Below are 13505 nucleotides of genomic sequence, written 5' to 3' on the forward strand. Positions count from 1 at the left end.
GGAAATCAAGTGATGATGATATGATGACTACAATAACATTGATTGCTTAAATGAAAAATTGAAGAAGATCTGGCTGGATCATATGGATTGGAATAAAATCAGTTATTTATGACAGAATTAGAAATTAGAGAATGAGAAATCCACCCTGACATCTAGTGGAGGGTGTAGGAAATTGAGGGTATGCATGTAGTAGGATTTCTGAAAGTGCTTCTTTATATAATGTGCCGACCTTTTGACATCCTTCCCCCAGGCCCTCTGTAGGTCAAAGAATACGCAACAGTTACACAATAACATATTAGGAATAACACTTATTTTATTGAAAAGGAGAATGTAAACAAATTAAATTTGTGTAAACGTTTAAATCCATCCATTAGTCTAATTGGAAAGGTAACTAGATAAGATTGGAACACTTTGTTGAATATAGCACCCTTTTTTCAAATGAGATATCTGTTTTTGAGCCATGATGAAGCTGTTTTCTTCTGCTAAAAAAAAAGAAAAAGATTTCAAGTAGCCTTAAATTGACAGCACAGCATTTCATACCATTTAAAAATTAAAAAAAAAAAAAATTCAGCATACTTGAATGACAGGAGCTTTACATAAAACAAACAATTACAACATATTTGCCAAATAAGTAAAATACTATAGCCTACAATCCACTTTTAAAGTTTTCTTGTGAAATACATGATTTAAACTTCAAGAAAGCGACTGGTGCCTACTACATTGCCTAACTGCCTCCACTTATACGTCATCTGATGACCATTTTTCGGATCCTGCGACTTTGAGGATGTTTGACCCAGATGGGCCACCGTACTTGTTGTGTTTGTTTTAGCGAAAGCAAAGATGGCGAACGAACTAGACCGAGTGCGAATCTCAGCTGCGGAACTTCGAGGTGAAGCGTCGGATTCAGTCAATTTAAATGACTGTCAAACAGGTGAGAGCAGTTTAACTGGAGCAAGTGAGCAGACAGAAGTCGAGAAAAAGTAGATACAGTTAATACTAAAGCGAAACAAGTTATCAGAAAGTAGCCTATGGAGTTGCTGAGTTTCTAACCAGCTAATGTTGTTAGCTCGCTAGCATCCTGTCCGCGCGCTCTGTTTTAAACGCCCCCTTGACAAAAATACCAACAGATCATTTTATTTCACTGTGGTGATGGATTCATCATATTTATGTATATTTTTCCTCCCCCGATGTGTCTTGTATATTAGTAACATTAGCTCCCAAGTAGGTATGTTCACTAAATATGTGGATGTAACGTGAAATGAAATTAACGATAGGCTTGACTATTCGCGTCGTTTAACGTAAATTAACGTCAGATAGTATGCTTACGTTAACAACGTTTTAGAGTTTTGTCATAAAGAACAACATATTAATAAATGAAACACCTAATAAGATAAGATGATATTTGGTTCCCAAGTTGTTGGATGTGTTGCAGGTTTAGCTTTTGTCTTTTGTGAAGTCAATAAAGTATCTACCTATCGGTCAATCGATCTATCTAATTATGAATTGATTGCGTGTTGAGGCTGTGAATTAAGCAGTTCTTCTAAGGTCGATATAATATGAGCAATCCCGCTTTCGTAATGTGGTCACATACCGAACATATGAAAAGTGAACATGCATTTGTGACTTCATTATATTCTTCTTTTCCCTGTTTATTAGACCCCTGATTATACTGTCTGACTCACACAAACAGTGTGATTTAAAATGGCAGGCAGTCAATCCACCACAAACTCTCAAACCTCATCAGTAACGGAATTGCCAGTTTTGCTCATTTCATTGTTTTGTGATTAGAGGAAAGAAACAAAGTGTGCCAATTTTATACCTTTCAAATAAAGCATCCGTTTGGCATTAGTAAACCTACATGTTGTCTTTTCTGTGAATGACTACTTTGTCTCACAGCATTTTGATTGTGTTCTCTGTATGTTTTTCTTCACTGCAGGGGAGCATTGTGTAAACAAGCAGCAAAAGAGGCATGAAGGAAAGCGTCCTGATCTGAAGCGCTATCAGCTGGTACCTGGACCTGGACAGCGTCACTGTGACAGCGAGGAGGGAGAAGCTGGCCAATGTGATCCTCCGACTGCTGATTTAGATGGGCGTGATCAGTCCTCACAGTGCGACAAAAAGAGCGCTTCTCAAAAAGTTATCGAGAGGCAGGAGTGCACATATGATGGGATGGATAAAGACTATATGGAAAAAGACAGGATGAGAGGGGATGGTAGTGGAACTCAGAACTGTAGAAAAGCTGGCATATCACAGGCTCAAGCTGATGCAAATCTAAGAAGAGACTTTGTTGAAAATGACACTGAACAACTGGAGCCTGTCGGAGCTGTGAAACCGATGAGGAAAGCTCGCAAACCAGACCGAGCATTTTATCAACCTGGGAGCAGGAGGAATATTCAGGGGAAGGACTGTGGAGTTGGAAGTGAGCAGGATAAGCCTCCCTCTAACAATCATGAGCACAAAACTGAGCCAGAATCCCAATCGATTACAGGGGATAGAAAAACATCTCTACTGAAGCTGGAACAGAAGGACCAAGAAGTAAAAGGCATACACGATAATGCCAGACAGTTTAAGTCCAATGAGATGAACAGAAAGCAGGAAAGCCGAGATCTAAACAAACCTCCGTTACCCTCTGATTCTTCAGTGGAGAAAATATCTCGCAAAATAGAAAAGCTCAGCGTGAAAGAAAAAAGTAAAGTTGGAGGTGATGGGGATGAGACCTCACTTTCAAGAGATGAGAAAACAACTGAGAAAAAAGCAAGAAGCCAAGGAGTGGGAACCATCGAGGAAGAACCGAAGGTGGAGAAGAAGAGGGAACGGGGAAACCGCAGAAGAAGAGGAGGCGAGAAGGACAAAGAGCTAAATCAGGACGCCAGTAGAGATGATCATGAAGTAGGCGGGGGAGGAAAGAAGGATGGGAAGAGAGCTGAGAAAGAAAGAAACAGACGAGCACCTGAAGCTGAAAAAGATCATAAAGCAGGCAAACCAGGAGAGACTCACCCAGGCAAAGGAAGAGAGAACCGCAGAGAAAACCGAAGAGGAGACAATAACAACAACCCGTCCAGAGATACTGAGAAAGAAGCTAGGGCGCCAAAATATAAAGACAGGGTTGTTGAAAGACAGGAGAGAAACAAGCCAACTGCAAATATCGCAACCCCAACTTCAAAACGCTATTCCAAATCAGATATTCGACGCTCGCGGAATCGAACTTACAGCAGTAGCTCAGCCAGCAGTGTGACCAGTCTCGATGGTCCAGGAAGAGGAACGGACGGGGACGGTGCGAAGTGGCCATGCTTGGAATCGAGGTTCACCAACAGAGAGGGCGCGGCTTACAGTGGAGAAGGGCGGAGGAGACACCTGCAAAGCTGGACAGCCAACGGGGAGTCTTCGACAGAATCGCAAGAAGGGAGTGAGACGAGTGACGTAGCCGAAGACAGAAGGAGGAGGAGGAGAGGTGGACGGGAAGAGCAAAGCGCGGAGAGGCAAAGCGAATCGAGGAATGGACCAAAGGGAAACAAAGGGGGATGTCGGGGAATCCTAAGGGTGTCTCTAGAAAACCAGTTGAGTACCTCGCCACGTGGCGGGGCCGCCAAACATTGCTCGCCAGGCGCGGCGGCTCCACGTGGCAGAGGTGGCGGCATCCTGGTGCTCCCAACCCGGACGGATGTCTCTAATCCACCTGAGGTCAGGCAGAGGCTGCTTTTCGGTGGAATAAGAGGAGGAGCTGCAAGCAGGAGCAGAGGAGGCAGAGGGGGCGGATTGAGGCGGCTCTGGGATCCAAATAACCCCGACCAGAAACCCGCTCTCACCGGAGCCCAAACCTCGCAGCACTTATCTCTCCAACAGCCGGTTTATCTTCAGACAGGTCCGGCGTATGGACAGCTTCACTTTTTAGACACTGACGATGAGGTTGCAGGAAGTCCTCCAGTTCCACAGGGGGAGAATGTTCGATCGAAGCAAGCCGCTGCCATGGCCTACTACAAATTCCAAAATTCCGACAACCCATACTTCTACCCTGTTCCCAGTGGCAACACACACAGCCCCGGCAACTCTACCGGCCAGCAGTATTCATACCCTTACAATTTGGGGCCCTATCAAATGAATCCCACCAACGGTATGTACGCAGGCGCCGGCGTGGGTCAGTTCTGTGGTAGCAGGGCAACAGGTTACTCCCAGACAGCTGCAGGCGCTGGTTTGACTCCAGAAGAGGCCGAGCAGCAGGCCAGAGGGGAGCTGGGGAGGATGCTGAGGGCTGCAGACGCACAGGAGCTCCAGCTCAGTAACCTGCTCTCCAGGGACAGAGTGAGCGCTGACGGACTGGATCGCATGGCCCAACTCAGGTGAGGATTCACGGGGAACATATTCATGTTACTACCGTTTGTTTTTTTTTCCTTTTGTTTCACGTGTGACGTTTACTGCTTGTTTAGCTGCATGTTGCCCCTCGAGTCTGATTGATTTAAGAAATGTACAAATCTGAGACAGTTGGTATTTCAACTAAACTTTTTTTTTTTTTCCCCAGAGCCGACCTCTTGGGGCTCTATGAGCAAGTCATCCTGATAGACATTGAGTTCTCGGACTCTCAGAACGTGGATCAGGCTTTGTGGAAGAACGTCTTTTACCAGGTCATAGAGCACTTCAGACAGTTACTCAAAGACCCCACATGTGACAACACACCTCACATCAGGAACATGCTGCTCACACTGCTTGATGAGGTAAGAATAGTTTTCCTGACATTGACTTGGTTTGACTTCACTATTATCACCCTGCCTCATTACATACACATCAGGTGAGATGCTTACCAACGTTATATTTGGATATGCGGTTGTAGATCAACATGTGTAGGGTTAGCTTTGTAATCAAACGAACCAAAATGGTTTCGATGGATGAAGCTCTGTGATATTGTTCTTTTAATAAGCTGATCATACCTGCCTTTCTTTTCTTTTTTCTTTTTTCCCTGTGGTGATCGTTGTGTTGTACAGGGAGCACTATTCTTCGATGCCCTGCTTCAGAAGCTGCAGACCGTGTACCAGTTTAAGTTGGAGGATTACATGGACGGCATGGCGATAAGGGCCCGACCATTACGCAAAACGGTACGGCAGTATTTCTTTGCGTTTACTTCACATGGGTTTACTGGAGTTCACATCATGAAGTATGTGTCGCTGAGATCTTGTTTTACAATGCACGTGCGTATGATAGCGCTGAGCTTGATATGTTTAACGTTGTTCGTGTGTTTCTGGCTTCCTCAGGTGAAATACGCACTCATCAGTGCACAGCGCTGCATGATATGTCAGGGAGACATTGCACGTTACCGCGAACAAGCCAGTGACTCGGCCAACTATGGAAAGGCTCGCAGGTAGGCTTCAATTTGAAACTTCTCGAGGTGTGGAAATATTCAGACCCACTCACATTTGGCACCCTTCACCCCTTAAAGCCCAGTACATTTGACTTTGTGCGAGCGCTCTGATTCACGTTCAAGCTGGCGTCCTTGGAAGCGGCGTGCTTCTGCACGGTGAAGTTCATGCACGAGCACACGTGTGCTGTAGCATGCACCGTAGTCCTCTATCTCGTCCATCAAACACTTTAAAAAGAAGATCACACAACAACAACAGCAAAATAAACGAACGTAGCCTTTTACAACAGTTTGACTTTTACACTGTTGCTATGAGCTAAAGTCAAGAAACTTAAGAGATGTATTTTTTGGGAGATGCAGAAAAATGTGCACAAAGTTCCGTGCTGATGATTGACACATTTATTCTCAGCTGGTATCTGAAAGCCCAGCAGATTGCCCCCAAAAATGGACGACCTTATAACCAGCTGGCCCTGCTGGCAGTCTATACAGTAAGTGTTTTGTTTCTTTTTAAATAATTATGTGACGTCATGCTTGTCTCCTTGTTATGACCCTGTAATGAAAAAAAAAAAAAAAAAACAGGCGACCGTTTTTGAATAGTGGCCTATTTTCACCCACCCAGTGTGCCTCTTATTCCTTGTCTGTTCCCGCCTCTCGCCCTTACAGAAGCGGAAGTTGGATGCTGTGTATTATTACATGCGCAGCTTGGCTGCTTCCAACCCCATCCTGACAGCAAAAGAAAGCTTGATGAGTCTGTTTGAGGAGGCTAAGCGGAAGGTAAGACGCATGCCTTAAAGACTGGATCGGGCACGTCGTAAATATTGCGTTGCATTCAAATAAAGACAAATATTTGGATTCCCTTTCTGGATTTGGACATGCTAGTCTGTTTTCCGATAAGTGACTGAACTGCATTCCAAACCAACAGGACCAGTTTCTTTGATCATGGTGGGACTGTAGTCACCAAAAAGAGCCACATGTTCACAGGCTTTGTTCTCGTAGGCAGAGCAGCTGGAGCGAAGGAGGAGGCAGGAGCATGAAGGAGGCTCCAGGGGTCCCGCAGTCAAAGGACGAGGAAGACGGGAAGACGGGGCACGTGTCGAGATTTGGATTCGCCCCAGCGGGCAAGCGTCAACCCCTTCCTCACAGAGGGGAGGGAGTGAATCCAGCAGAGACTCTGAACAGGATGGAGAACTTGGCAATCTGAGCCCCAGTGATGTAAGGTCATCTTCTCTTTCTAACCTCCACGCGTCATTCCTCTTTGTTTGAACATTCCCCCCCCGCTATTCTTCATGATGTCAACTCTAAGACACGAGCGCCTTGCATTAATCTCCTACATTAATTAATTTGGGTCTCCCTTCTTTTGATTATAATTGTGTGCCCCTGTGCTTTAATTGTTTCCTTTGAGTTCATTTTCAATTCTCTTTACTTTCATCTTTTTTGAAGTCTTTTATTTTGGGTATTTGTTTGGCATTTATCTTTAGTTTCTTCATCCAAAGGTTTTCTAACTGCCTCTTCACTCTCTTTTTTTATCTTTCTTAGTTTGTTTTTTTTGTGATCGGTTTTGATTTATCTTGCAATGATTGATTATCTATTCCTGAAAGGGAATGGTATCAAATGCCTGGGAAATGAAATAGTTCTATCAGTTTGAATTTATTGAATTTAGAGTTTAGGAAATTTAGGAAACAGGGAATAGAGTCTTGGTGATTACCATCCTTAGCCATTACATAAACTGATCTCCCCAAGTTCCTAGCAATGAACGAGACCTTTTCAGACGGGGATTATTTGTGTGTGCCGTGTCTAAAGCGACATGTGGAGCTTGTGGTCTGTTGCAACTCCTGTCAAAGCTGCACAACAAATTCATTCCAGGCTGTGAAAAACCTTTCAGCGGCAGGTTTTTCATGGGGACGATTTAGATTTTCTCTCATCAAAGTACCATGCTTTTCTACAGAAATGATCAGTGCATGTCGGTCCTCCTTCCTGTGTCAGTCCATTTCGCCAAACCTCTAACATTGTGCATTTCATTGATTACATCAGCTCCATGTCTGATGTCTTTTCTTTTTGCTCTCATGTGTCGCGCTGAAAGGTTTATTGCCACATGTTCAATAATTCTTTCTATTCTTTTTTTTCTTTCTTTCTTTCTTTTTTTTTTTTTTTTTCTCCAGCTAAATAAAAGGTTCATACTGAGTTTCCTGCATGCGCACGGAAAGCTCTTCACTAAAGTTGGGTAAGTGATGCCTCTTGTATTCTGGCTCCTAAGTTCAAGGACTAAATGTTTTAAATAAAGAGCCTCTCTGTCAGTCCGTCGTGTATTTTTGAGAATCGGTGTGTCCTGCATTTACAGCATGGAGTCCTTCCCCGACGTGGCGAGCCGTGTTCTGCAGGAGTTCAGGACGCTGCTTCAGCACGGCCCCGCCCTACTCGGCAGCACTCACTTGCTGCAGATCATCACCATCAACATGTTTACCATACACAATGCAAACAGCAGGGGTAATTCTATAAAACGTCAACAAGGTTCTTTTATTTTCTGTGTGAAATAGAACTGTACTCCTGCTGGAATGTTTGCACTTGAAAGCTCCGTTGAACATTGCACAGCTGATAGTAACTCTTCATGTTTCAATTTAAAACATATGTTCAAACCAGTCGAGCGTGCAGTTCTTCCAAAATGAACAAAAATGAACTGACAGAGTGTAAGAATCATTGGTGATAATCATCCAAAGAGCGTTGAAGAAAATCCACTTGACATGTTCTTATTTTGTTTCCCAGGTGAAGACGGAGAAGTGCGGCACCTTCTGCAGGAGCAGAGCACTGCTCTGGGTCTGGGCATGTTTGCACTGCTGGTGCAGCGTTGCACAGAGCTGCTCAGAGACACTCCTGCAGGTACAAGCCAGAGGTTTTAAATGAGTGTTACATGAGGTGAACGTAATCTATCAAAGAACAGTAAAAAGACAAGATTTTTGCACAACTTTAACTTTATTTGTCCCTGGAGGGCGATTTGTTGTGCGGCAAGTCAGAGCAGTGACAGCAAACGAGACGAGAGTACATGACCAACACGGTGACAATGCAAGAGGCATACAATCTTCACAGAGGAACAACCAGTCATGCACCTTTTGACTGGGAATAAAAATAAAATAAAATAAAAAGTAAAATGCAGCATCTACTCATTAAAAGCAGAAAACTGTTAGCTGTACATCAGTGGAGTAATTGCTGCGAGTCTCCTCCATCCTATCTTAACAAATGTCTGCGTATTGTGACGGTGAAAGTGTGACAACCTTTTGACCGACGCCACATTTTGAATGTTTCAGTTATGAAGGAAGCAGTCAGCCTCAGAAAATGTGATAACTATATCTTATTGCATTTTAATGTTGCAATCAGCCCTGATGTCTGAACATTTATCTGTTGGTCTTCAAAGTAAGCATTTTTTAGCAACCAAAATCTTCAGGAGTTTCTGGATTCTTCTGGAAGATATGTGTAAACTGAAACTCAAAACCTTAACGTTACTTTCGACTTCAAAAAGCTACAGGCTTTGTAACGTCTCTTTATAATCGTATCTTGCGTTAAGTATTTTCTGCGAATTAGTTTCCGCTGTTTTCTCTCAATCTTTATTTTTTTTTTTAAAAATCGTGTCCGCTCTCTCAGATCCAGTTCTGGTGGCAGATGGAGAGGAGGAGGGTAAAGGGGAGGAGTCAGAAGGTATGGTGCGGGTCTCTGCTTTTCCAGTGGACCTTAGGGAGCTTCTGCCCAGCATCAAAGTCTGGTCTGACTGGATGCTGGGACACCCAGACCTTTGGAACCCACCACCATCCAGCACAGAGTGAGTTACCAAACTAACTGTGTCTGCGTTGCACAAAAGCTGCACTGTGATAACACTGGAAGCGGAATTAAACGCTTCTGTTTGTTGATGTCGCACTGTCTTCGACGTGATCTTTGTATGAGTACAACCCTCCTCTGAGTGAAATTACTGACACTGTATCTTCATAAACTTGTCTGTCTCCTTCCCTTTTGCCATTTTTCTCTCTACCCAGCACCACCAACCCTGATGTTTGGCAGTGCCTGGCTGACCTGTGTAACATGCTGGCATGTGTGGACCACGAGGAGGTGCCGCTGTACAAAGCCGACACTGACGAGAGCGAGGGAGATGAGGAGCTGACGGTGCTGCAGCTGAAAGAGGACAGACTCCTCGCTGGCTTTGTTCCACTGCTGGCCGCACCACAGGAGCCCTGTTACACCGACGGACACACCGAAATGGTGAGTGGAAAGATACTGTATCATTATCCTGCTGCCCTGTTACATTCTTCCTCTCCTGTGGAATTGCTGCATTTTCTACAGCCACCTACAGAAGGCTCAAATTAACACGTGAGCCTAATCGTCCCTCTTACGGTTCTCTTTTCTCAGGCGATTGCGGCAGATTGTAAGAGAGTCACTGTGCTGAAGTACTTTCTGGAGGCTTTGTGTGGACAGGAGGAGCCTTTGTTGGCCTTCAAGGGGGGCAAATACATATCTGTGTCTTCTTCTCCATCGCCGAACAATTCACAGAATACAAGGAGCGTGCAGGATTCTTTGACTGAGAAAGAGGTTAGTAGCTTCCCTTTCTGACCCTCCTATAACGCCTTCTTGTTTCAAGAAATTGAACAAATGTCAAATGGAATCGCAGTTCAGCAGAGCCAGCTTGTGGTGCTGACGCGTGTCGTCCTCCTCTTTGTCCTTTTTCGGCAGTCTGACGACGTCATAGTGGAGGCCGACTCCTCTCTCTCCGCATCTGAAGGCGACGAGGATGCTGAGGAGGCAGGAGACAGCGAGAATGACATCAGGCAGCTGAAAGCTCGACGCCATGACCTCGCCAACAAACTGGCACAGCAACAGAAGCGCAGAGATAAAATACAGGTAACGCAGGCCGAAACTGGAATACCTGGACATACTGTAGATATTTAAATCAAGAAACCCATCACGTTGTAAATTGTCACTGATTTGTTTCTGATTGGGTTGAACAAGCCCAGAGCCACAGCTTCGTGAGCTTTTTTATTAATGAATGCATTCTAAGTCCGACTCATGAGTTACTCTGATGTGAGTAGCGAGGGTGACTTCATAGAGTTAGCTTCCTTGTTCTTTCTTGTTCCAGGAAGTGCTGCAGACCAGTGGGCAGCTGGAGCTGGAAGTGAGGCCACTGTTTTTGGTTCCAGATACCAACGGATTCATTGATCACCTGGGAGGCCTGAGGAAACTCCTGCAGAGTGGAACATACATAATAGTTGTACCACTTATAGGTAAGATAGAAATAAAGAATAAAAAGGGTTTGAATTTTAGGGATGAGTCTTTTGTTTGAGATCTTTGTTTGAGTTTTCATGCTCTTATGTGTTCTCTCTCTCTCCCTCCCTCTCTCTCTCTCAGTGATTACAGAGTTGGATGGCTTGGCTAAAGGCCAGGACAACTATGGTGGAGGAGCGGGGTCAGGAGGTCGCAGCACTGGCAGCCGCAGTAACTACAATGTCAGTGCGAGCCACGTGCAGGCGGTGCAGGAGAAGGCGCGTTCAGCGGTGGCTTTCCTGGAGAAAGGATTTGAAGCCAGGGAACCGTACCTCAGAGCCATGACAAGCCGAGGAAATCAGCTCGAGTCTATCGCCTTCCGCAGTGAAGACACCACTGGACAGCAGGTGGTGGTCCAGATTATTATGATTATTTTCTCGATTTTTCAATCGTTTTGAATACAGTTTCAGACTTTGCAATGTACTGCGAAATGTTCTACATTCATTGATTTAGTCTTCTGCTCTTCCTTCAGGGAACCAACGATGACGTGATTCTGTCCTGCTGTCTCCACTACTGCAAAGACAAGGCGAAAGACTTCATGCCTCATCAGAGAAGTACGTAACATTGACTGTGTTTTATCATTGTCATTCACCCACAAACGTGAAAAAAAAAAAATGATTTTTTTTTTTTTAATGCTCTTTCCCTAAAAAACTCAGATGGAACAGTGAAGCTCCACAGAGAGGTGGTGCTCCTCACAGATGACCGCAACCTGCGCGTCAAAGCGTTGACGCGCAACGTCCCGGTCCGAGACATCCCTGCTTTCCTGAGCTGGGCCAAAGTGGGCTGAAGCGGGCGAAGCTGCGATCAAAGGAACCATACTGCTGAAGCCGGCTTGCCAACTCAGCCAGGGGAGAAGACACACTTTGAAGAAGAGAAGGGGGAGAAACAGGGGAGAGGAAATGATGAAGAAAGCCAAAAACCACTTCATATGGAAAATAAGGAAATGATTGAGAGAAAGGTGGTTTGAGTAAGCTTGCCCCACCCCACCCCCCACCCTTGAGACAAAGTGTGTGTGTATGCATGTGTTAAGATCAGTGAGCTTCCCCAGAAAGCGCAACGGAGACTTGATAAGTCTCAGGAAGGCGGGATCAGAAAGGAGGCAGGTAATAAAGGAGTGATTTGATTTTGTAAGATGTCCGGAAACAGCCTCGAGCCTCTGCTCGTAGTTAGTGAGTGTATTCCGCAAGAAGTATTCAAATTTGAGGCTAATGATAGAGGGAGAGTGTTTGTGGTCATTTAATTGATTAAAGGGAGTAGTAATGAGGCCATAAGTGGCACTTCCACTCTTCTCTGAGGGCACAGCCACAGAGGCTGCTCCGGTCTCTACAGTAGAGCTGAAGCGGAGGGAAGATGAGGAGAAGCACAGCTGGAGGGTCCTCAACATATAAAATGAGTGAAGTGAGGCTCAATTGAAGGCCCACATGCAACTTCAGAACATCCATGGAAACGTTCCATGCATTGATAACTTGAGTTCCTCCAGCTCGATGCTAACATTGAGTTTGGGGATCAAAGGAGAATGCTCTTAAAAAAAGTCTACAACTAAAGCTATTGGTTATATTTTTTTTTGTTTTGGGTTTTTTTGGTTTGTGTGACTTTTTTTTTTTTTTTAATTCTTTGAGGCTATTTCTCGATTTTGTTTGACCTGATGTTAAATGTCTGCAGAGTTGTTTTTTTTTCTCAAAATATGTAAACCCCAATTTATTGAATCCAATCTTTTAAAGGTTTTATCATTTTGTTTTTAGCGGAACCGAACAGTAACATGGATAAAGCTAAAAAAGTGAATCAGTTTTCTTTTATTAGATGTTTGGTGACATTCCAGCTATTTCTTTTTCTCAATTGAAACCAATAAAAACAGATACTAAAAGAGACACTTCTACTTTACACTGCCATGTTGTGAGTGGATCCTCGGCCCTGACAGTTACTCTGCAGATATCTTAATACCACGTCCTGCTTTTCCACTTCACTGCGTCTTTACGATCACACGAGTTGTCTTGTGCTGTTCAGATTAAACTAACAGCAGTTTATCTATTCTACAAATGTTTCTAACCAAAACAAGTCATTTTCTTTTTCATGTGATTGTCTTTTTTTTTTTCCAGAGGTCACATGTTCACTTATATCAACTTTCGCTCTTTTAGGTAGGACACACATGAGGTCAACCAACATAAATCACAGCCTGTAAAACTCCAGTTAGCTCGAGCGTCATCTCACTGGTACATGTTCGATGTGAAACGCATGGGTAGTGTTTGTGCTTGTGTTTGCACTGCATTGCTTTGGAGACAAGTACAACATATGCTGACTTATCGTGGATGTTTCTATGTGCATTTATTTCTGGAAATTAAAAATCTCTTTTCGTCACACTCAGTATATAGACGTAAAAATGTGACTGTAGATGTGGCTTGTTTATTTTCCCTGTACTGTTTCAGCTAGGCTCTTTTGACTCTCATAAGCTATTGATGTTTCTGTATCAGTGTGAACAGGTTATTGCATTTGTTCTACTGCTCTGTGCAGATGCTACTGTAGTGTTCAGTAAAGTCTACCGTGTTTAGATCTGCTGCTGCTGCTGCTGTTTTTGTGTTAGAGCAAATGTAATAAAGACAAAAACAGTTCATCACTATTTCAACATCCATCAATAAACGTTTTGAAGCCACTGGTGTTTCCTCATTAATGATGTACTAAAGAAAATGATATTATTGATACAATAGGCGGACATCTTACAATAGAAAAAAAAACAGATGCAACATATTAATGAAGCGGCTTTCTACAACTACAAGAACTCTAATAACTGAAGAAGCTAAAAGGAATTCAGTCGTATTCTTTTTATAATTTTCATCTGGACCTTGCAGTGAGACATTAAAAGAAC

The 13505-nt window shown here is 43.8% G+C and overlaps 1 protein-coding gene across 1 annotated transcript; it reads left to right on the plus strand.

Annotated features, from left to right (window-relative positions):
* The first annotated feature begins 776 nt into the window (after positions 1-776).
* smg6 (SMG6 nonsense mediated mRNA decay factor) lies at positions 777-13292 on the plus strand. Its single transcript, XM_079356393.1, has 19 exons — positions 777-931; positions 1937-4337; positions 4517-4709; positions 4977-5087; positions 5244-5350; positions 5757-5835; positions 6011-6121; positions 6344-6559; positions 7507-7568; positions 7686-7831; positions 8108-8221; positions 8981-9155; positions 9367-9589; positions 9737-9916; positions 10058-10225; positions 10461-10605; positions 10730-10992; positions 11118-11199; positions 11302-13292. Exons 1-19 carry the CDS (start codon positions 841-843, stop codon positions 11430-11432), a joined length of 4998 nt encoding a protein of 1665 aa, XP_079212519.1. The 5' UTR covers positions 777-840; the 3' UTR covers positions 11433-13292.
* Positions 13293-13505: the final 213 nt, after the last annotated feature.

Source organism: Symphodus melops (genome assembly GCF_947650265.1).
Source record: "Symphodus melops genome assembly, chromosome: 11".
Taxonomy (NCBI): domain Eukaryota; kingdom Metazoa; phylum Chordata; class Actinopteri; order Labriformes; family Labridae; genus Symphodus; species Symphodus melops.